The following is a 25594-nucleotide window of genomic DNA, read 5'->3' as shown; positions in this document are numbered from 1 at the left end:
ATTCTCTCTCTCTCTCTCTCTCTCTCTCTATATATATATATATATATATACGAACCAGATGGTCTGAATAAGCGTTAGGAATGCTTGTGCTGTTCCAGCTCCCAACGAAATTATTCTATGTGCAATATTTATATGGCCTGGTCCCAAAGATGATTAGTTTCTAATGTTGAATACAACAACGTTTCACAGTTTTTATTATTCTGAAAACTTTTAGGAAATGAACTTTCTGTCCATTCACAACAACAACAAAAATTTTAATAATAAAATAATAGAACAGCTCTATTTAATAAACTCTTTTAAGCGCATGTTTGGCATAATTAAGAATGTGCTAATGAGGCGGTTGAGTGTTCAGGGTTCCTATTAGTGATTTAGTTTGTTAAAAAATAAAGCAATTGTATGATGCATTTGCCTTATATATCCTTGATCAAACAAATAAACACTTAACTTGAAAGATTTTATCCCCGTCCGAGATCAAATTCTAGCTCAAAGAATGGATTTGTTTGTTTAATTTTCAAATTCAAATTGACAAAATCATAGAACTTTAAATTGTTTTGTTCTTCAAATTTGTTCCCCAATTCGCTTCAATAAATTGTATGTGCCAATGTGAATAAACCTAGAGTATGGTCAGACCGAAGTAAAGTTTTGAAAAAAAGGCCTTTGAGAAAGTCGGATCTTTATTCTCGACATTGTCGAAGCACGAACCTCAAACTTACAGTCCAAAATTATTCAATGTTTCTTTCTTTAGTTATGATAAACTGAAATAGAATCTGCAGTATCTTAGCAAATTTCCTTCAGGCTAAATCATTAGGACAGGGTTGTCCCCAAAAAGGGTTCTAAATAGATGTACAATATTTACTTTTGAAGTTTTTGGACGTGAAAAGAGCATAGAAATAACGACGAGGGCCAAAGTTTAGATTTCAGATACATCTGAAATTATCTAGCATAACCAAAATAATATGCAGTACGAAACCTCTCTCCCGTATCTGGGCATTATAAAAGCTATTTATTCAGCCCCAGTGTACTGTCTTCTATAAATTACGACAGTAAATTCTCGAGACAATGAAATGCTTGAACGACGACTTTAGTCCTTCTTTATTTAGGTTTTTCTAAGTATGTACTCTGTCATTTTTATTTATTATAAAGAGTCTTAAAAATAAATTTCGAGTATTTACGTATGCAATCAAAAACCATCAAAGCGTACACTTCCAATTACGTTTTATTCATATTAAAACATTTAAATAAACAAGTCATCAATTATTAACGATAACAACCTTAAAACAGTCACATACAATACACAGAACAATTAAACATCTATATTTTCAATTTCAGTCTTCAATTCACAACGACAAATAAGGGTCCTGACTTGTGTACATAGCCGTCTATCTTCACGACGACAAATAAGGTCCTGACTTATGTATATAGCCGTCTATCTTCACAACGAAAAATAAAGGTCCTGACTTGTGTACTTAGCCGTCTATCTTCATGACGATCACAATTAACAGATATAATGTGATCCACAATTCTTGATGCAACTAGAATCACGTCAGGTAGGTTCTACATGCGTCAAATGAATTCTGTCAACAATTATTAGTCGGTACCATTACTATCCTATTTATGAAGCATGTAAAGTGTTTTGTATTCCTTGAGATATGTGAAGCCTTTACTGTTGTATGAATTCGATTTCATTCCTCAAATGACTCGTCTCGAAGAAAAATAGAAATCATCCTTGCTCTTGCCTTCCATTCAATTGGCAGGGTTAACGGTAGTTGTTGCACATTCACCCAAGTGAGCCAGTTTCACGTGGCTGAAAAAATACAAATGTTTGTTATTGAATTTGACCACTGCAAATTTTAAGAAGATGCTAAATGACATTTCGAAATTGCTTGAGGAATTTTAAACAAAACTGAGAAGCATAGGGAGATTAAAGGCACACTTGCTGGCCAATTGCTTAAAATGTGAATCATCGTTCAATGTAAAACTCTCAGAATGATTTTCATCTCCTGTTGCTCTTATACATACATACATACATACATACATACATACATACATACATAAACATATCTACATACATACATACATGTATGCATACATACATTCATACATATGCATACATACATACATACATACATACATACATATATACATACATACATACGCATGCATACTTCCATACATATATACATACATACTTACATACATACATACATACATACATACATACATACATACATACATACATGTTGCCATATGTTGAAAGGGGCTGGACTAAAACTACTTACACGCATTGCATGTCGCACATATTTCCGTACGTCTGTCCGTCTTCACCACACACAGGTTGATAGATTGCTGTGCAGATGCAGAGAGCGTCCTCGGTCTCCTTGACAGCGGTGGTACTTTCTTTACATTCTCCCTCGTGTGAAAGCTCTGCTCGACTAAAATAGAGACAACCATACATAGTTGTTGCAGGTATGGATAAATTACGAATGATAGAAAGCCAGTTTTGTATGCGTTGATTTATACTGTTCTACATAATGTAATTCCTGGATGCACCATATCATTATACATTTCACAGAAGTTCACCAGGTTACATAAAAGCTAGCTAGTGATTGGTCGTTTGGTCAAAGGTTTGATCCCTTTCATCATATTGAACGGGTGGGATAGGTGCATAATGGCGTCAATTTAAATTTAAACATTTTACCAAGAACGTGTACGGTTGTCCTTTCTTGTTAGTCTTTAGTGATAGTATGGGTCATGCTTAGTAAAACTAAACAAAGCTTTCCTGGTTTAAGGTTCAACAATATGTTGACGTGTTTACCATTATGCCATCAAAGAGAAATAAGAATTTGATCTTTTTCACACAAGAACCTGATATTATAGTTCTGAGGCTAAACTACCACAAGTACAAGAGAATATATCTTTTTGACTCAACCCGTACCTGCATTTCATGGTGCACGTGTTTCCATAGGTTTTGCCATCCTTGCCGCACATTGGTTCGTAGTTGAAAGGACAGATGCAGACGTTCTCAGCGGCCCTCTTAACCTTGCACTGTCCGATGTGGGCCAATGGAACACCTCTGAAATTATAGTTCAACCTTATAAACACATAATTTAAGATAAGACAGCAACTTTTTAGATTTTTTAAGTGCTGTTATACGTCAAACTTTGCCAACGCTGACACCACTTTTATTTTAAGAAACATGGTCTTCGTTTGCACTCGTTCGAAGTATTAGTGTGAATTAATGCAGGAATATTACATGAGTAAAGAGCTTCACTCCGCCTTTTTGTGCATGTGTTGTTTCGGATGTGTATTTTGGCTCAGAGTGACAACTAAATGAGGAGAGTTTACGTTGGCTTTTGTTCTTGAATTTATGAATTTCGTCGAATCACCTTCCTTAGTAGTAGGTTCATGCTGTGACAATACTGGTTAAAGTTTATCCGTTTTGTTGTAGCAGTGAGAAATTAACTGGACGATGATTTGTAACCTTTTTTTTTGGCTAAAGCAATCGCATGTTCTACGTGAGGTTTAAGTTTATTCATTAATATGAGAACCCGTCTAAAGAGAGAATCCATATAATTCGTTAGATGTTTTTCCAAACATGGTATTCAGCTTACCTGCATTTGAGAGCACACTCGTTTCCATAGGTGTGACCGTCAGTACCACACACGGGGTTGTATTCCATGGTACAGATGCAAGCATGCTCAACAGAACTCGACGTCGTCGTCGTGCACTCTCGTTCATGAGCCATCTCAACTCCACTGAAAAAGTCATTATTTTGTTTGAGAAATTATGTAAAATTCTACTAGAGTAGAACTGTTTTTGTTAGGCAGCAATGGGGCTGAATACGTTTTGCTTTCCGATGCGTTATAAAGCAGAAAATGTATACGGAATGTTTGCTTGAGAGATGAGTCGTTTGATGTTTGCTGACGGTGAAAGAACGTTCGATTTAGTCTATATTCAAAGTATTCAAGGAAAACATTGAATGAAAACAAACCTGACTTCATTCCAACAAGAGCTTTATAGAATGCGACCGAATTTCGTTCAAAGCATCATGGGAAAAAGTGCTTCCAAATTTATACAGAAAACATTATGCAAATCCGCCACCAATGTCTCCCATTTCGAAACCACTCAACAGAAAGGACCAAACGTATCCCGGTATAAAGAACTTTAAGATTTTATAAATTATAAAAATGATACATTTGTATAGATGATATTGCTTTGATATCAAATAGGGTTGCTGTTACTAGAAATAGAGAAAAGGCAACTGCCTTATTGCAAAGGGCACTCCTCAGAATCAGACCTTATGTGGAGAAAAGAACTATGGTACAAAGGGTTTACAAATGTTTACAAGTGATGCCGATCACGTGTTGAATGGAGCCGTCATTATTAAAAATATCAAATGATTGAAACAACTTTGCCGCAGAAAGATGCTTAACAGAAATACGACCAACCTTATCAGAAAGCATCTTCGTATCAAAGTCATCAATACTGGGTACAGAATAATATTATATCAATAAACATAGATGAAACTATGAAAAAGTTTAACTTTGAAACAATTGTTTGCATAATATATGCTACCTACAACACTGAAGGAAATTTTCCTGAACGCATTCTACTCGCACTGAAATATTGGCCGTTTGGTCTTGCTATTGTCTATTAGTCAGAAGCCATCCACGTCACGATCCTTGTTTCTTCTTTCTGTCTTTTGTTTGTTTTCTTCTCCTTTTTCAAATTTACCAAAATATTGATAGAAGAAATCAGTCTCGTCTACATCATACCAATAACACTGTCATTTTGCATTATGAGTTTACAGGCGACTGAGCTAATTATGCCAGTTGTTACTGTAAATATTATTATATAAACAAGATTGTATCGCCCATCTTTACGAAGAGCTAGCTCGCATTGACAAACATAACCGACATCTAATTGGAAACTTTACTCTGGAATCGAGGAATCAGATTGGATAACGTTTACGTTTGACTTAAAACTGAAGAATCAAATGTCATAATTCTACAAGCAGATGCAATAATTACGATCTTGCAATTGTCCAGCCTCTATTAGTTTTAAAGATGAATAAGTCCGAAATTAGTACTAAAAAGATTCGTAACCCCCACCCCCCGTGTATTTCTAGTATATTAATTCTTTATATCACCATGTTCCATGTAAACATGTATTAAAAATTTCAAATTGCAATTTGCATGCAATGAAAAAGACTTTATATCATTGAATCATAACTGAACTAGGTAACTGATATCAAAGATTTTATTTTGGTCAATAAAAACATTTATTATATATTATTGATGTGTGTCTATTTAATTATATATATACGTGGCTACTGCTGCTACGGCTTATTTCTTTGCTATATTTATTACTCTTATGCAGATACCTCATCAAGAGAAAGGTGAATTTGTTCACGTTCATATAATAGCATGAACAAGTATATCTTAATTCTTTGAATGCACTCGTTACAAAAGGAATACAACTTAACTTTAAAAATTCAGTCATAACAATAACATTACAATTTAACTGCTGAAATTCAGTCATAGCTATAACATTAGAATTTAACTTTTAAAATTGAATCATAACAAAAAAATTAGAATTTAACTTTTAAAATTGAGTCATAACAATAACATTACAATTTGACTTCTGAAATTCAGTCATAACAATAACATTACACTTTAATTGTTTAGTTCAATTATTACAATATGAGTATGTTTCAATTCTTAAATTTAGTCACTACACAGAGCCATAAACTCAATTAAGTTCAAAGTGAGCCATTTCTAAGCACTGCAAATTACCGTATACTGTATTGTCTATTTCTGCTCTTAGAAATTAATTTTTGTTTCCTTAAGAATTTCCCGTTTCCTTACATCAAAATCCCTCTCAATAACAAAGGTAATAATATCAAATCTAGACTTTAGACCTTTCGTTGGTTAATATAAAGATAGATTTAAATTTCTTCCAGTCAGATCGCATGGTTCTAAACTTCACTTTTAAATCCATACTTAAGTCCTCCTGGTTAAACCCAGCAGAGGCCATTGATAATACATTGTGTAATATCTTTACACACTGGTGTGTAAATAACATGTCCATCCTTTCCGCAACCTGGCATGTAGATCATGGTACATGCGCAGCCACCGACTGACCTTTAGACTTTGTACTTGCCTTCGTGAAACATTAAGACACCTCTAGAGAACGAAATGCTTGTACCAATTAAAATCGATGTTCTTTAGCCAAGATTCCGATATGTTAGTCTATCTACGCCTTTGAGGGACGAGCAGACATCTTAGTGTTTCCAGTTTGTGAATTTCATTGCATGCGGCGGCAAGCCACCTCTTCCAGTAAAATCAAATTCTTCAAATTTTAACACGTGACAAGGGGAGCACATAACTGGAATGGACTTGCGCAAAAGCAATTTTCCACTGCCGATCCGTGTTTACACAAATATATCCTTTCCCTCAACTAAACTTGTAAACGCTACTCTTTGATATTTTCAATGTTAAACTTGTAAAGTATCATTTTGACGTCAATTGCCTCCATCATTTTCGGCCGATATACATTGCACCGCTGTTACGCCCAGTTGGTTAGTTGGCATTACAAGATAGCGAAGATAATGAAAACTGGTTTGTGAATCTACTTCGAGAAATTATTAAAATGTAAGAGTGAAAAGAAAGAAAACAAATTTAAAGCTGCGCAGTCAGTCTGAAGACAATAAGCTCAACCTAACTGATGTTTTCGCCGTTTTACATTTATGTTCTGTTTCTGATAGGGAAAATACTCTTAAGATGTTATTGGAACCCACGCTGTTTTACAGATAGCTGTCATTATTGTGGTTTAAAGCGTGACGACCACATACATACAGCTTTCTCCCACTGTACAGTGTTCTCTGAGCTTTCACCGATTCCAAAATGAATTATGACTTGGCTATATATTTATTGTCTTGTAATATTGTCAATTGTTCTAGGGTCACATACCTGACTGAATCACATGCACATTCACAAACACTCACCTCGCACACACATCGATGACATCCTGATTGCTTACCTGCATTTCATTATACACTCATTTGCGTAGGTAACATGATTAGTTCCACAAACGGGATCGTAAATACGAGAGCACGGGCAATCGAGCTCTTTCGGCGTGTCACAGGGTCCAGTGTGATCCAGTTTAACTCCACTGAAGAATGTAGAGAAAATGTATTTCTAACTTATTTCCATTTGTAATACCCATATGATAGGTCGACAATCAACATTCTGTCTGAAGAATCCATCGCAACTGTTAATAACGTTGACGCTTTTATGACTCCATAAAGCAAGTTTTAATGTACAGCTACCCAATAGATGATTTTTGGACGCACGTCTAAGATCTCTTGGAAATTAGATTTTATACTACGGATCTGACGATAATAATGGCAGCGTTACTATAACAAATAACAGTTTTATTATGCGATACAGAAAACGCTATGAACATCCTTAGATCTGGTGTACATATATGTGCATGCACGTATATAAAGTGTTCAAAAGCTCATCAGCAAAGCCTGGTTATAAAGTACCGATCGAAAGTTATCTTTCAGAACTGTGAATAGGAGCTACAAGATTGTTCTTCCAAGGAACCTTATATTTATATGTTTCTTTCTGAAATTCATTAAAAGCGGATATGTTTTATGATCCACACCGAATACTTTAGTTCTAGGTTTACAACTGAGAATTCACTTGTGTTTATCGCATATTTAAATGATGGGGACAACTGAGTATCAAATAATTATGGAATAATAATTCAATAATTTTCATATTGCATTGCCACTCTTCATTTAACATTCCTTCAATAAAGGTGAGAGAGAAAACACGAACTATACGTATTTTTAAATCCCTCTTTACTTCCGCCTGACGATTAACCCATGAAGCTGTGTTCAACAAGAAAATCTCATCGAACAGAGAGCAGTAGATTCTCAGCTTCGCTCTAGCTTATAATTGGTAACCAAACAAGAAATGAAAACAATGGTATCAAATTTAATTACTAAAAAAATCATATGTATCAATATAATTTGTTAAAAAAAAATAATTAAACGATTTTTTGTATCCCTGCTACAACTTTTTTCTAACAAAAAGAACCAGCTAGTCTCCTGTTACTTTCATTGAATTGTATTCTTAATTTCAATTTTTTTTTCTGCTAGGCTGTAAACATGCAATAACGTGTTTCGCCATGTTGTTACGCAACAATTGAAACAAAATTACATTAGGTCAAAGCAAACAGTTGAAAGCTAATTCATATATGTACCATACTGGATTCGCATTTTCTATGTACATTAGAATAACTAACGGCTTTGATTGACACTGTTCCTTTAAACACACCCTAGTCTAGATTATTTTTGGGGTTTTGAGAATCTTTGAATGATTTTTTATTTGTGTCATCGTACTGTTATTATTGTGCATATTGTGACGTTGTTACCGTAATTATGTATATGAACATGGATGATGTTTTAAAATTAGAAACACTTTAACATTTTGCTGCTCGATTGAAAAACACTACATGCCGTGCATGTCTATATATATTGTGCATTAATAGATATTACTTTTAATTACTGTTTACAGAAAATATATTGGAAACGTTATTTTGGAATCGAATAAAGTCAAAGATCGATTATTTACTTATCATGACCAATTGATTATTGATTGTCATTGATTCGTTATATTATCGCCATTTCTTCATGTCACTGTCATGTTTTATTAACTGGTGGGAGGTAAGTTCTGAAACTGATTACTGGCAGATTTTGTCATCTGCCAAATTCTTGGCACCTGCTTCTATCAAACAATAGAAAGATTGTTATTCGGTTAGTCTAAGTTTCATGGAAGATTTCCAAAAGAGTCAAAAGTTGTTGTTTTCTTTCGCTAAAAAAATTTGCTGTATGTATCTGTATTATTGTTTATGGAAAATTCCTGGAACTCATTTAGGAGAAAAGTTCTCCAACTCACATTCAACATAACAAATTTTCTCACATAATTTAGACAAAAGAAAGATAAGCATAGACCATTAATGACACGCTTTAGGTTATATATTGACATTACTTGCACTCCATTTCACACTGGTTGCCATACGATTCCCCGTCCAGCCCACATACAGGCATGTACTCCATGGTGCACAAACAAAGTGGATTTCCGGCTGGAAAGGAAATACGTACTGCGTTAAAATGTGTGTTTTCTGTATTATACTTGCATGCTTATCCGTAACAAATATCAACATAACAGCAATCAATACATTCGAAATGAAGAATGTACATTATCACAAACATTTCGGTATCTCTACCTACTAAAGTACTTTAAGATTATGTTCCTAAAATCCAGTATAAATTTAAGTCCCTTATCGTCTTCCATTATTCTTCTTCTTATATTACAGGAATGTAAAACGAAACTAATTTTGAACACGGCTATTATGGGCCAATAGCAAGTATACTAAAACACAAATTTCAAAATGCCATTCAGCATTTTAAATCTTGAAAAATGTAAAGTTTATTTTGCGATTTCGTTGCACAAAATAGAGGATTCTCCTCATGCGCCGTTTTATTCCTATTTGTAATAAACTTTAAAAGGCTCTTGAACGATTACAACTTTGTCCTATGTTTCTCGCAAATGATGGAAGCTATATAAATTGTTTCATAAATTTCACATAAAATAAACATTCATTTAAAGTATATTACGTAAAGTTTCAAGTAAAAAAATAACACCATTTTGTCATTTCAAGTTCGTTGTGTAAAGCTTATAAAATGAGCACAATTCGTACTTTCACATATTTAGAGAGAGAGAGGGAGAGAGAGAGACAGAGAGAGAGAGAGAGAGAGAGAGAGAGATGGCGTTCTCACCTGCAATGGCTATAAAGCCTATTAAGGATACAATGAAGACGGCTTGCATAGTGTCGGCTTCTTTTTCGATTCGATTATGTGAGTACTCAGCTTCTACTAGTTTTGTAACGGATCTGTGTCCAACAACTCCTTTTTATACCCTTGATTGACACGTAATCTATATCGTTTTCAGTGCAAACATATCCTCAAGAACAATGACGCTTTACCATATTCACCTCTCTATGAGAGCTATAAATTTCCTTTATATGTGGAGGACAGATCTGATGATCAGTGTTCACGATGTGTCAAGTCCAATGTGTCATACTACCTTGATCTTAGAATCTTTCAGACATGGATAATGTACATATACTCAGCTGATCTGATACGAAAACATTTCGGAGTCATTTCAATGAAGGTCTGTTTTGGCCACTTGCGAGGTGGTAGGATCGGATATATATGGCAGAGGCATGATGGTATCGTGATGATACGGGAAATTTGTTGTTGGCTCATTGAGGAATTACAAATCATTTTACATTTGACAGAAACTCCGTCACTGTACCACCCTGTTTCAAGAATTTTTCAAGTACTTTACGGGAAATAATTTACATTATAGGTAACAGCAAAGGCTGTTAGAGTGTACTCTATATCATTTGTCCAAGCCATATGACAGTTCCAATATATGTGGTCAACTACCTGACAAAGTGTAATTTTGAGTAAACAAATCCGGAACTCGAGAAATAAACAATACATTGTAAAATAGTATTGTTTTCCTGTTAGACGTGAATCTAACCAACTTGTACTGACTGTTCAAATATGCACTACTACAAAACAGCCCATGTTTCATCGGGGAAAGAAAAATAACTTTTTTTTTATATAAAAACATAAACTATTACTAATGCGAATATTTATTTAAAATGTTGTTTTAAAAGAAGTTTTAAATGCACGCAAGGTACATTCCCTATACAAAAATAATATAAACAGTTTAAGCAGCAGAGGGGCTGTACAGACCGAAACTTTTTGCACAATAAACCCCTCCAGGAAACTATTCCTCGATAGAGGGCTTATTTCGACGAAATAAACCCTTCTATTCAGAATACAGGACAAAAAAAAATGTCCCCCGAAAACTCGAAGAGTTTCCAGGGACAAACTCGTTGAGTTTGCACTGACAACTTGGGTTACTTCAATAAATCTGAAACAGTTTCCGTGGCGGGGTCGTTATTGAAAAATCCATGGGTCGGGTCCATCCCCTCTGCTGCTCTGGGAAATGAGTTTCCAAGGAAAAACATTTTTATGTTAGCGGAATTAAATCATTGACAAATAAATAATGGCAAATATTGGAGAAGCACATACGACTAGATTAGCTCGAGAACGTCTCGAAGCAATTCAGAAATTTCTTCCTGTCCGTGATAGTGTCAGACAAAAATTACAACTAAGACAGCAAGCACGGGAAGGCTTTGCAGAGACTACGGAGGAATTATTTAAACCCGTGACCAAAGCTACTGAAAAATCCGCAGCTGTTACCAAAGAGGCTTTAATAGAGCAAAGGAAAATTTTACAGGATATTTCAGCTGGACTTAAACCCCCGCCTCCACCCGATGAAGTTGTTGTGTCAGTACCTGCTGGTAAGCGAGTAACAGGGAGAATTACTGACCCCGCCAAAAGATTTACGCCGGATTATATTGAACTTCTTAAAAATGTACCAGAAGAGAAATTACCTGAGACAATACTGTTAGGATTGATTAGAAGAGATGTGTCTTTAAACCCAGAACACGGTTCTATGACAGATGATAATTTTATCAAATATTCGTATCGTATACGTGAAAATAAAAAACAAATCAGCAGGGACGATACAAAATACGATAGACTTGTAGATGCTATACGTAAACTTGAAATTCCACCATCGCAACCTCAAGAAGAAAAATCACCGTTGCAACACACAGAACGACAACAATATCCTTCACGGCGAAGAGCAATAGATCCTGACCTAACTCCGTTAAGTGAATACGAGGCTGCATCTGAAGGAAGTCCGCGGGGCCAAAAATTCAAACAAACTAGGTCGCCGATAATTAGCTTAACAACATCTTCTGAAAGTTTGCCTCAAGACATTTTATCCCCAAGAATTGTACCATCAACAGGGGAGGGTTTAGGATCCGGTTTTATTGCCTGCCCTAATAATATCATCGATGATGTATCACGGTTGGAAGTTCTCATCGGAGGAAGACGTGCCGGAAACAATTCTCCGGAAATTATAAATGAAGCCGCAGATATCTGTCAGAGACTATTTCAGCGTGGCATCATGGATATCAGCATCTACCGGGGGCTCATTGATGAACTCGCAGACGGTTACCACAGCGACTAATAATTAAATTTGCTAGCAAATTCAGTTAGATAAACAATAATTAAATAAAATGATACTACACGATTCTTTTCGCAGACCAAGAAGTGTCAGAGTAGTAAACTCACGATTACCAGTATACGAGGTTGTTTACGGAGATGGAGTCGGTGATGTTGTTAGGGATTTAGTCACAAGAATCGCTCCGAAAGCTGGACCGTTAGCAAAACAATTCGCGATGAAAGCCGCTGATGTTGTCAAGGATAAAGCCATTGGCACTGTTGGTAGTCTTGCCGGGAAAGCATTTCAATCAATCAAGGATCGACTAGCACAGCTGATACGAAAAAAAAACCCAGTCGAGAGGTTGGTGCCAGTAAAACTACCATCCACTGAAGCTATGCCGGCAAATGTTAGTAGCGTAGTAAATAAGGCCGTAAATCAGAAATTAGCTGAGATCGCAACAGCAGGAATTACCTCCAAAGCGTTGCAAGATAGTGTAACTGCTAATTTGATAGCTGGTAGTGGTTTCCGGTGACGATAACATTTTAATTAGATCATCACAAATAATAATAATGTTTGCACGAAAATCCAATGACGCGTTTGATATGTCCAAACCAGTACTTAAAGATGATTCTGTACGTGATTTTCAATATTATTCTTATGAAGCACGTGATCCTAACCAACGCGGAAGAATTGAACTACAGGTCCAGGATACAAGTAGATACTTCTTGCCCGCTGAGGCCTTCATCGAAGTTGAAGGTAGGCTTTTAAAGAATGATAACACTAACTACGGAATCGGCGACCGAGTTGGATTTGTTAACAACGGCATCATGGCGTTATTTAAATCCGCTATTTACATGATAGATGGAAAAGAAATTGAAACAATTCATGATAACGTCGACGTTGCCACAACAATTCTCGGGTTGGCGAGATACTCGGATGATTACACCAGATCAGCCGGACCATCAATGATGTTTGCAAAGGATATAACCGACAGCCCCGAGAACAGGAATGTAACAATGAATAATGCCGGTGACGCAGTTGCATCGATGAACGAAAATTTTAATTTGGGTTTTGCAACACGTAGATCGATGTTAAGTGGAGATGAAGAGTTCTCAGGTGTGATTCCATTGTCTCACATCTTTGGATTCTGCAGAGATGTCCACAAGGTCATATTCGGTGCCAAACACACAGTTGTACTTGTGCGAAAACCTGATGATAATGACGCTATCTGGCGAGATGCTGCTGTTGCCCCTGGTCAGGTAATACTAACTAAACTGTGGTTGTGGATGCCAGTGTTGTCTCCGTCAATCACCGAAGAACAACGACTGTTGTCTTTCATGGACACGGGCGGTAAATCACTGCTATCCTGGAAAACAACAACCACAGACGTTATTCAGGGTGATAATGGTGGGTTGTTTACATGGCATATATCATCGCAACAAGGAGTATCAGCACCACGACATATTTTCATTGCATTTCAATACCGTGCTAGAACAGATAGCCAGGAAAGAAATCCAATGGTATTTGATACACTTGGAGTTTCTGAAGTTTCGTTGAGAATAAATGGGCATCAGGAGCCATCTGAGGATATATTAATAGATTTCGAACATCATCGTGTCGCACGCGCGTATCATCGTCTGATGTCATTTATGGGGCGCGACCTTAATGTAGACACTGGCCTGCAAATATCACAGCGAGACTTTATGAGTTTATATCCGATTTATTACTTTTCGCTGGAACATCTTGATCTGGTTAAACAATCTGTTGTCGACCTACATTTCCGAGCTCGTGTAGGTGTTCCTGCTGGTGGTTACAGAGCGATTGCTGTCATACTCTCCGATAAAGCAATGCTGCTTGAAGGTGTTGGCGGACGAATGAGGGTCATCGACGCTCCAATCGAGAATATGTAACGCAATTAAAATCAAACTTAGGATATAATGTCATACAGTCATGTTAATGTCACCTTGACTTCCGGTCAAACGAAGAAATTGCAATCAAAGAACGCAAGCACGTGCGGGACATCAATAACACTAAAACGAGATCAGATTACTGGTGGTCCAAACAAATTGTCGTTGACTAATACTCAGCTTAAACATTTTAATAAGGCACTAACAGCAAAAACCGGTGTCCGACTTGATTTCTCTGCTGCAGCTATCAAGGACATGACTAAAACCGGTGGAATATTTCCTCTTCTCGCAGCAATACCGGCGTTGATTGCCGCGGCAGCACCAGCCGTAGCAAAAGCCGCAGCACTCGGTGCAGTTGGAACTGCAGCTGGAATGGCACTAAAAAAGGCAACGGGAAAAGGATACAAGAAAAAAAAGGGACGCGGTCTAAGACTACCAGGAACTCCACCATCATGGTATCCAAAAAAATTCTAACGCCGTTGAGCAATTTTGATTTACTCGATGCTGTTAAAAAATTGCGTGTAAAACATTTCAGAGGCGTATTTATGCGAGATCAATTACCGCAACGACCGAATAATCCAGAAACTGGCATTATCAATCTCGACAACAAAGATGGTCCGGGAACTCACTGGGTTGCTTACGCGATCGATCCACGTGGAATTATCTATTTTGATTCGTACGGTTTAGCACCGCCAGTTGAGTTTCTCAAGTATGTCAGCAGATTTTCTAATGTTCCAGTGTGGCAGTCGACGTTACCAACACAAACATTAATTGATCCGCCCATTTGTGGGAGGGAGGTTTTAAATGTTCTTGATGCAATCTCAAGAAATCCAGCAACTCCTCCTCATAAAGTAGTGTATGAATATACCGCATCGAGAAATGCTAGCATTTGAAAAACAGCAATAAGAATAATGGTGGATATTTACGGAAGACCTTTCACACGAGGAGGTAAACCAAGCACAGATGCTGATCTCTCAAAATATGCGACCAAAGATGAAGTCGATAATCTTTTGAATATAGCTGGAGTTGACCCAGATGAAGCTGCTATTTTCCAAGACAGGCAAGGAAAACTAAGAACGAGCAACATTAAGTGGAATGATATAATTCGCAGAGTTCTTGGAGCTACCAAGGATAACTTCGTTGCATTTAGTGATGGCGGCCGGATCAAGGACTCGAATATATCAATCGCAAGCATCAAAGACAGTATTGATAAAGGTGTTGATAAATGTGTGAAAAAAGCCGGTGACACGATGACAGGCGAACTCAGCATGAGCGGCAACAAAATAACCGCGTTAGCGAATCCCGAATCCGACCAGGATGCGTCAAACAAACAATACGTGGACATCGTCAACGGTAAACTAAATACGCTGCGTGCAGAGCATGATGTTCACGTGGGCGCGTTTACAAGATTTCGAAGAAACTTCGTAAAAACTGATGAGGTCGTGGATAAGTTCTTTGGGACTCCTCCAGTCGTCGATGTAAAACTCGCTGATGTAAAGACCGACATTAACACGATCAAACAAACACAGCAGGATATCGTATCGGGTATTCCTGATATCGTTAACAAAACCAGTTTGATTAAAGTTCCCACTGGAGTTACTCCGGGGCATATCACCAACATCGTATTCACGGTATCATCGGGATTCGCAACATGGTCACGACAAAATAACACTATCAAATATACAGCAACAGCCACCGGTGTTTACAGGTTGTCTGTGTTTTCAGCCGCTAAATTTGAAATCTTCACAACATATCCTTGGAGACATTCCACCGATAAGTATTCCGGGGTTTGCACTGTAATACTAAACAGCGGAACCGAGGAAACATTTATGCTTGAAGCCGAGGACGATAGTTTAACAGCAACATCTTACTGGTTTTGTTTGGAATTCGTCGCTGCAACGCCTCAATTGGTTACCGCGTAATTGAATAATGTCAACGACGCCAGATGCTCAACAATATCGATACAATCAAGTCCGTGAGTGGCAATCTGAGTTAAAAACTGTCATCGAAGTAACTAGTCAAAAAGTAAAAAAATACAAGCGCCGCATAACAGTGCTGGATATTATGGTTTATTCAGTATCTGCCGTTGTTGCATCTGCCGGAGCAATACTATCAGCGGTCACTCCGGTAACTGCAGCAGTCGCCGCCACGATCTGTGTTTCCGCGGCCACAACAACAGCTGGAGTTTTCGGCATCATAGCAAAAAAAATATCATCATGTGCTAACACAAAATTACACGATTACACGACAAAATTAAATACAGCCACGACCGCATATCAGAAATTATCATCGCTGATATCATCATCGTTAGACGTGCAAAGTAGCGACGCTACGATATCAGATTCTGAATTCAAACTAATGTCAGATGCGTACAATGACTATTTGAAAACTAAACAAATAAATAATGTCAATAGAACTGCTTCAACAAATAGTCACAAACACAACACCGGTAAGGACCACAATGATCTCAGTGTCCTCGACGACACCAGAATTCGGTATTAATTTTCGAACTCCAATTCCAGTGAGTGAAATCGCGTTAGCAAAGCTCAGTGTGTATCACAGCTGGCCCAATGTTAGGTCGGCATCATTTGGTGGTCTGCAGCCAAATAATTCATTCGTGTTCGGGAAAAGCAAAGCCGACTCCGGCGAACAGGGTGAACTTGACTGGAATACAATTACACTTCCCACTGGGAGTTATCAGATCGAAGAAATCAATAATGAGATACAACGCCAAATAAAACGAATCACCGGCAAGGAAGCCAAAATATCTATAACAGCTCATGAACCAACGCTGTCTGCGGTCATTGAAATCTCAACGCCAGGATACGCCGTGGATATTTATAACAGCTCAATCCGAACATTATTAGGATGGCCAAAGGCCCCCGAGGTTAAACCTCGTCCACCAAAACCTGAAAAATCGGATTTTATGACCTATAAAGAAGCACTACACGACCTCGAGTACAATTATTATTTACTCCTTGCAGATCAATTACTAGCAAGAAAAAGTACTTTAATGCCCGATACTTGGAGTATAGAAGCTCCACGTGTTAAGGGGGGGCAGGAGCTCCGTGTTTACCGTCTAGATGATATAGAATCTGAATTATTTATTCCGATCAATCTAGTACATAAACAACAGCTACAACTCCTGCGAGTATATTTCCAAGATTATATTTCTGATTTAACAAGTCCGCGTGATAATATTATCACAACCATAGAAAAACTAAACAAACTCGCATCGGCCATGGAAACTATAAATCTAAGAATAATTCAGGCTTTACTGGATCTTAAAGACTATATCGATGATAATTATAGACAGATAGACAGAGCAGATTTTGCAATTAAATATGGTATTCAAGTGAATGATATTTCAGATTTTAAATTTCCTGGATATAACGTGCCCGAGCTGAGAAAATCAGTCTCTGATCTCATCGATCAATCTTTCGAAGATATTCTTGCCGCGTACGAACGAATAAAACCACAACCTGTTATTCTCAAGCACGACAACAGTACAGCATCCGATGGCAGACACATCTCACCCGGGATCGTAAATATCACAGATGTTATTGCGGTCAATCTTGTATGTGACGTCATCGATGGCAGTTACAGCGCATCAGATACTACGACGGCACAACAGGGGTTTATCCTGTATACGTTCACACCAAGAGACCCCCCTGGTTTTCTGATTGTGCAAGAACCAATCAATCCGGTCTATCTACGGTGTCATAACCCGTGGTTGTCAACGATAAATTTCAAACTCACCGACCAGAGGGGGAATTTGTTGGACCTGCGTGACGAGACTGTTAGTATAAACTTACTGGTGAAGTCCTAAGTCAAGGGATCCATAATATTTATAATAGTTTTTTTTTCTGCACTGATCCATTTTCGTCATTTTATCGTGCAAATACCCTATCAAAACCAGCATAAGTTATCGTTGAAAGTGCTAGCACGCATTTAAAAAAAAACGGTTGTGTATAATGTATCAACCCGAGTACATTCATGCACGAGTTCATATTCATGATAAGCAAATTCTTTACGAGGCAATAAAAACCGCATTTCAAATACAGACATTCCCAGAACAGTATTTCCCCGTTAAAATAGTTATTGACGTGTATGGTGACGAAGACTTCTTGTTAACTCCGTCACAATTAACAGAGCTACAGCAAAATCATATGATCATAGTTTGGTGTCAACGAGAACAGATTATGAACTATTCTCATTCCTGTATTGATGTTGAAACGCTTAAGCAAATCCTGAAAATCTGAAAGCGCCCTTCACTTGAGAAACTCTTTGAGTTTCCAAGGGCAAAAAAAATAATACACTTTTTTTTTTACCCGTGGAAATGTGCTTTACACTCCAAGCGGGGGGGGGGGGGGGGGGCGCTAGCGTTCTCAGGTTCTACTTTCACTTTGTGCTGTGAGTCACACGCTATGCGGTTTATACTTCCTTGTCGGCCTCGTAGTCAGAAACACTAGTATTTTTGTCAGAAATGCAAGGCATTTCCGTGTCTAGATTCTTTATATAACCTTTTAACCGTCTCACCCTGGTGCTAATTAATTTTCGAGTCTCATACTCTTGTGACAATCCAAGACGAATCTTCTCAACTGCACGGCACAGTGGAATAAATTCAGATACCTGATTTTCAGTTATCCCGGCAAGTGATCTGTAAACACGATCTTGCAAACCCTTAATGAACCTATAACGAGCAGGGAGATTGTTCTTCCCCAAGCGTGATAGCTCATTCAAGGATTCAAAATCTGACATAATTGTTTCAGTGTCTAGTAAAATATTAAAACCTCGCTGTTGTAATTCTTTAATTTCAACAAGTATGGTATTTATATTTTCGTGATTCATATTATTATATATTTTTATATTTTTAATAGAAACACTTTGCATGAGAAACGCTAGCTTTCCAAAACAAAACGAGACAGTCGGAAACATTTATCCCCTGCAAGGGCCTAGATCGTCAAATAACGTTCTAGAACCCCACGAGGACTGCTTCCGACATGACAATACAACATGTAACACGAAACACTTTATCCCCTGCAAGAGCCTCTAGATCGTCAAATAACGTTCTATAGGCTCAAGAGGACGTGTTTAGTGAATTGACAAGGACAAACATATAACACGTAACTTATCCTAAGGACGGACCCCTCTGACTGCCAAGTGACTCAGAGGCACATTTATTTACAAGACGAGACAGCCCTGGCTTCTAGGATCGAGTTCTCTAGCAGGCCCGGCAAACATTTATTTGACAACACAAACAACCTTTACCTCTGATTCGAGTATCACAGCAAGCAAAGGTACAATGAACATGTAATCTTATCCTAAGAGACGGTACAGAACAGACAACCTTTACCTCTGATTCGAGTATCACAGCAAGCAAAGGTACAATGAACATGTAATCTTATCCTAAGAGACGGTACAGAACAGACAACCTTTAACCTCTGATTCGAGTATGACAGCAAGTAAAGGCACAATGAACATGTAATCTTATCCTAACTTATCCTAAGACCTTATCCTATGACGACACAAACATACACAGGTGGGTCATTTTCTACGGTCAGCAGCAGAGCAAAACCATCCATTGAATCGACCATTGGATGGTGCACAAAAGACACCCGCCATTGGCGGATTAAATTTATGGTTTTGCTTGCGCGTGCTGACTTTCGATCGACCCAAAGGTCTTAGGGAGCGATTTCGTATATAACCCAACTGTTACTTGCGAGTTGGAAATTCGCTCTAGCAGTGGGCGGGACTTGTTTAAAATATTTTAATTGTATGTTTTCTTAAGCGCGGTCATATAACAAGCACAGAAGAGCAAAACAGTCGGATATATTCAGTAAAACGAGGATATTGTTTGTAAAAAAATATATATTCTACGGTAAATAAATGATTACATGTTATGAACTCGATAAAATATTTTATCAAGGTGGCTTTCTTAGGGGGAGCAAATCCTCTGACCAGCAACGACAACTCTGCAAAGCGTTACACACTCTCGGAGGAGTTATCGTCGTTTGTGTCAACGATAAGAGTTATATAACAGAATGAAATCTTCTGTTTGAGCTTCTTTGAAAATGCTGTTTTGTAGATCCCATCTGCGACATGCTGTACAGAAGGTGGACAAATACCGAAATACCTACCGGCTGCGCTCATTGATTGAAATATTATTTCTTCACGAGTCTCAACATTCACAGATTTCACTGCTCTTCTTATAGCTGTTTTACATTTAACTCTTCCTCGTATGGTATTCTTGCTCTGAGTGATCGCTTGAAGGTTTTCAATACTGTTATCAAGTCTGTTCCCGTTAATATGATCAATGACAAGGCCTTTAGGGATCTCTCCGTTAAAAACCTCATAGACGAAACGATGACATAAATACCTCCCTTTCCTAACAGTAAATCTTAAATAACCAGCATTATCAACTGTACCAACTTGTTTCCTCAGCCTGTAGTTTCTCACTATGCCATCTCGGTTTGCCTCATAATTTGGAATAGTTGGATGTCGGACGAATTCTTGATTCATTATACTATAAGCAAATCATTGTCTAATTCATAATTTGTCTGAAAACTTATTTATGTAATCACGCTCGCATTTGAGAGCGTTATCACAGTCTGGATTTTTTTTATCATAATACCGTTTTAGTTCTCGATAGCGTTTTCCACCACACGCTGAACATAATTGCGTTTTTCCTCGTACTCCAATGCCGCATCTGATACACGGTATCGGTCCTAGACTCCCACCGCGGACCTGTTGAGCATGTTGTCCACAGTATTCGCCTCTGCAGGGTTTGCTACACGGCGCTGATGAATTTAGTTTGATCCACTTGCATTGGTTCATCATATAATATATTTGTCTATTTAAATATTTGTCTTAATTATAATAATGGGTTTTGAAAGACTATCCAGAATAAAACCCATATCAGGTTCTAGATTCGATCTTGACCGGTTAACCGCTGATCCACGACGAAGAGAGTTAGCAGAGGTAATTGGTGTTATCAAGAATGCCAAAGAAGAGTTTCGTCGTGATGGTGCCGCACACACGTGGTCTTCGTATAAAATTATCCTCGGAAACGCGAGCATTTCTCGTGACCGTATCATTGATGCTACCATGAACGATACAATCGCGCGTAACATAATTGGGTATCTCGACGATAGAAGATATTTCGTACAGATAAAATTTATTGTTGGAGTCGGCGAGGGAACGTGGATTATCAGAGACAAACTAGACCCTGTTCTTGATGCCAGAGGCGTTCGTGGAAAAACCGTTCTGTTAAGTAAAGACTCAAAACCGGGAGTACTTGTTGGGATTGATATACCATATTATGCCAGAGCGTATCCTGTGACCGCAGTTGTTTATGGAATTTATCCGATGAAGAAACCACGCGTTGATAAACTCAAACCGATGAAGGTGTCGGTGTTGAATTGTGTAGCTGAGCGAGTAATGGAACATTTTAAAAATGCAATGCGAGGAAACGGCCTAACACCGCTAAGACAAACTAAAATAACAGCGTGGGCGACACGAGTAGCGGATAAAGGAGCGTCAATAAATGATGTTGCTGAGCTAGAGCGATTACTAAAATTTCCTATAACGGTTTCATCGTTAACCGGTGAGGTATTGTATGAGTGTAAATACAATTCCCGTGGAACACCAATAACTATTATCGATCATAACAGTCACGCCTGGACTGACTCGGTTAGGATATTTCCGCAAGACCGTGTTGTGAAGTATTATCCGGAATTGCAAAGCAATTCTGGGAGCATGTTTGATTTTATTTATCAGATAAGTAAAACCGATCCAGTGTCTGTATGGTTATTCAGAAGTAGCGAAGATGGAGAATATGATCAGTTTGTGAGACCCAACGGGGAAATATACAGAACAATGGCGTTACAGCAGGAAATGAAAAAACTCGCAGAAAAATATCATGCTGGCAACACTGATACGTTACTGACACACTGTTTTACTGTCCCGGGTGTTGTCGCGCATGTAGCCCGGGAACGAAATTCATGGAGACCAACTCCGAAAAGTTTTCTTGCTGATATCCAGCAGAGCTGTGTCGAATACGGACACGGCGGTTTGTGGAATACTCAGTATGATCACCGCGGTATGATATCCGTGGACATGACGGCGTGTTATCCAGGAAGTTTCCTTGGGCGTGGAGAATGCAGCGAATATTTTAAACGGTTTGGCCACGCTGGCAATACCATGACAAGAGTAGCTGTCAACGGTGTTTTACCCGATTTTGACTTGACCGGATTTGCTTGTGTGTCGTCGTTTAAATTCGCTAAGGATTTACATCCTGTGTGTTATGTTTGGTTTGGCAGACATTTCGTTGAGAAGCGATGGGCACCGATAGTGTTATTGCGATACATGCTTGACAGTCGAATACTGTTGTCGCTGACGGTCAGCGAAGCGATTATATGTTATTGTCGTCAAACCGAAGTTTGGTTGCCAACTCCAACGCCGGTTACGTTAGAAGAAGTCATCGAAGATTGGTCACGAGAATATCCAGAAACTTCTATCGACGCTATCATCAAGAAAGCTCCTGAAGTACTTAAAAGCAAACTCAGAAATGATGAAAGCACAGCAAAAGATCTAGGACGAAGAATAATAGGGAAATTCACTCAAGGTGGAGCGTATGATCATAAACAACATCACAGTCGATTAATCATGGACAAGACTGAATTGGATCTTATTGTCGCTGATGCAGCCACGAACAACATGTTCTGTAACCGCAAAGATGTGTTTCTGTCAAACGGGGAAAAACTAGGGACTGTTTTTAGTTATATTGACGGAGAATCATCTCAGTACATACATTTGAGATCTTCGATGCTGGCTTATGTATCCATAAATTTGTTGTCGATGATCAATAGATTCCCTGTTGCCGCAGTGAGAGTTGCAACGGATTCATTTTATATTGATAAAAAACACTCAGCGCTGTTGGATAATGTTATATCGGATGATCCATCGTGGGGCTCGTGGAGAATAAAGAATGAAATGTTACACGGATATTGTAAATCGGCTGATGTTGAAATCGAGGATGAGTATCGCAGCGCAGAAATATCTTCGATGGTTTCGTCGGGGGCAACTTCGTTGTTGCCGCCGGTGCACGATCCTGTTACAAGACACAAAACAGTTTATCTGAACGGTCCTGGTGGTTCTGGTAAAACAACTCGAGCGATTGAATTATTTAGAAACTCTGACATGATTGTGCTAACACCCACACACAGACTTGCCAGGGAGATGAGACAACGGGATGTTAACGCGTGCACGTATCACAGTTTTTTCAAATACAGCGGCGGCACGTGGACACCTGAACGAATGGGAACGAAATATATTCCCGAGAAAATCATCTGGGATGAGATAGACACTGTGCCGTTGGATACATTAAAACAGTTTCTGGATTGGCTGCTAAAGAAAAATACCGCAGTGGTGATGTGCGGCGATCATGGTCAACCACCCCCATTTACAGGTGAATCTCCACACGAGTGGCTGAAAACTTTTGTAGATTATTATGAGGAAATAACTAACGATGTTAGAGCACTCGATGAAACGCTGAAAGAGTTTAAGGCACTGATCAGGCTACAAACCAATAAAGTCCAGTGTGAGATAATGCGTGAAATAATTCCAGAGACTTCGCTGAGCGACTTTTGGGAAACGTGGAAACCAGGTGATTTAATTGTGGCAAGTAGAAAGATAGTCAGGGACACACTTCAGCAGCGGTTATTTCAGTTACATCAGAAGAAATTTCCCATGTTGCCAGTGCCGTTGTGTTATAGACCAGCTGATACGCGATTGCAGAATATTGATGTTGATATTCCAGGGCGCCTGACTGCGTCGGGTCCGGAGAAACAGAATTTAGTATTAAATGATATTGTCACAGTTGATGTTGATGCTGTTGAACAGGCACTGAAAATGAGCAAATCCCCGTGGACGCTAGGATACGCTATGACCATCCACAGTTCGCAGGGACTAACTATTTCAGATACAACAGTTTGGATTGTTGATGATCGCATCGAGTGGTCAAATTTAGTTTATTTAGCCGTGTCAAGAGTAAGAAGGATAGGTCAGTTACGAAGAATTGTATTAGATGATGTTGTCAACGACAGCTCAATCGCTGATGACACAATAAGAAAGAAATTAGCCGGTTACAAACAGAGCGACAAAAAAAATGGTAGAGAGTTTGATCCCAAACAAAGTTTGGATGTTGAATTTGTAATACAATTACAACAACAGCAGAATAATCACTGTGCGAGTTGTAATTGTTTATTGCTGTGGCAGTATTCGAAAAACGACCCAAGGCAATTCACCGTAGATAGAATAGATAGCAGTCGCGGTCATACACGTGAAAATGTGATGTTGACCTGTCTTGAGTGTAACCGACGCAGAGGTGTTGCTGCAGTTATTTAAATGATTGAATCACTTCAGTGCGGATCACTTTAGTGATCGGGGTGGTAATTGTGTATCCTCGGGAATCACCTGAAGTTGCTCGCGTTTAAATCCGCGTTGAGGAGCAGTCGAATCTAATCTGTAGATTGCGTTTCTCCCAGTTGATCTGGTTATGCTGGATATCTTATGTGTAGTAACACTCCATGTGGGATCGGTTGCTCTTTTTTTTCCTCCTTCTAGTTCGCCTGGTTCGTATAAATACCTAACGGTGACATTACCCAGCAGTGGGGACGCTAGCGTCCCTGGCTGCGTTGAAACATTTTGTTGCTGTTGTCCGCGTTCACTGACGCGGGGTATATATTTTTTTGTGATTGCATTTACAGGTCTCATGTTTGTTGTTCTGGTAATTTCATTATTCAGTGCGGCTATCACGTTTGGCAGTCTTGCAACCCATTCACGAGATCTCGTATCGTAAATGAATTCCCTCGCGTACTGGTATCCGAATAATCTCTCAGCGAGTGTTCTATTAAATCGCTCAACAATTGCCTGATCCCGATGAATTTCAGTATGTCCTCGTCGTATGGTAACGTTATGCTGCTTTGTCAGTGATGACACCGCGCCCTGAAATTCCTTGCCAGGATCAACTTGTAATAATCGTGGCCAGTTTAGAGGTCCTCGTTGATAAATTCGTTTAAACGCAGAGGCGACTTCGGACGCTGTTTTAGTCGCTAACGGTTCTGCTTCTTTGTATCTACTGGCAACATCAACTACTGTTAGCGCGTATTTGTATATTTTTCTACGGACAGTATCATGAGGCAGGAATAGTATGTCAGCCTGATGAACTTCATTGGGCACACTAACATCAAAATGTGCAAAGTTGATTTGTCGAGGTGGTGGTAAGTAGATTTGCCATATTGCTTGTTTTGATAGCCAATTTTTGGCAACCTCGCGTGTTACTGATGCCGCGTTGGCGAGTTTATTAATTGCTGAGTTACCTCTCCAGTATCCGATTGGGGAATAATAAATCGCTTGCATTTTTATTTAATTATCCAGCGCCTAATACTAATTTAGATTTCATCGCTGATCTTACTAACCAATTAGCGAGTGACTCCTTAAATGATTTATTTTTTATGG

General features: G+C 38.5%; 1 protein-coding gene across 1 annotated transcript in view; it reads right to left on the bottom strand.

Moving 5' to 3' along the window:
* Positions 1-25594, bottom strand: part of LOC149796788 (uncharacterized) — a 218141-nt gene that overhangs the window by 73517 nt on the left and 119030 nt on the right. Inside the window, exons 26-32 of the mRNA XM_089960648.1 lie at positions 9854-9966; positions 9063-9156; positions 7042-7173; positions 3612-3755; positions 2936-3073; positions 2280-2432; positions 1782-1804 (exon numbers count right to left, since the gene is read on the bottom strand). Coding sequence (XP_089816774.1) covers positions 1782-1804; positions 2280-2432; positions 2936-3073; positions 3612-3755; positions 7042-7173; positions 9063-9156; positions 9854-9966 — 797 coding nt within the window. The remainder of the gene's footprint in view (positions 1-1781; positions 1805-2279; positions 2433-2935; positions 3074-3611; positions 3756-7041; positions 7174-9062; positions 9157-9853; positions 9967-25594) is intronic.

This window comes from Sinohyriopsis cumingii, chromosome 6 (genome assembly GCF_028554795.1).
Source record: "Sinohyriopsis cumingii isolate HCF-2022 chromosome 6, ASM2855479v2, whole genome shotgun sequence".
NCBI classification, from domain to species: domain Eukaryota; kingdom Metazoa; phylum Mollusca; class Bivalvia; order Unionida; family Unionidae; genus Sinohyriopsis; species Sinohyriopsis cumingii.
This window is presented reverse-complemented; position numbering and strand designations above follow the sequence as displayed.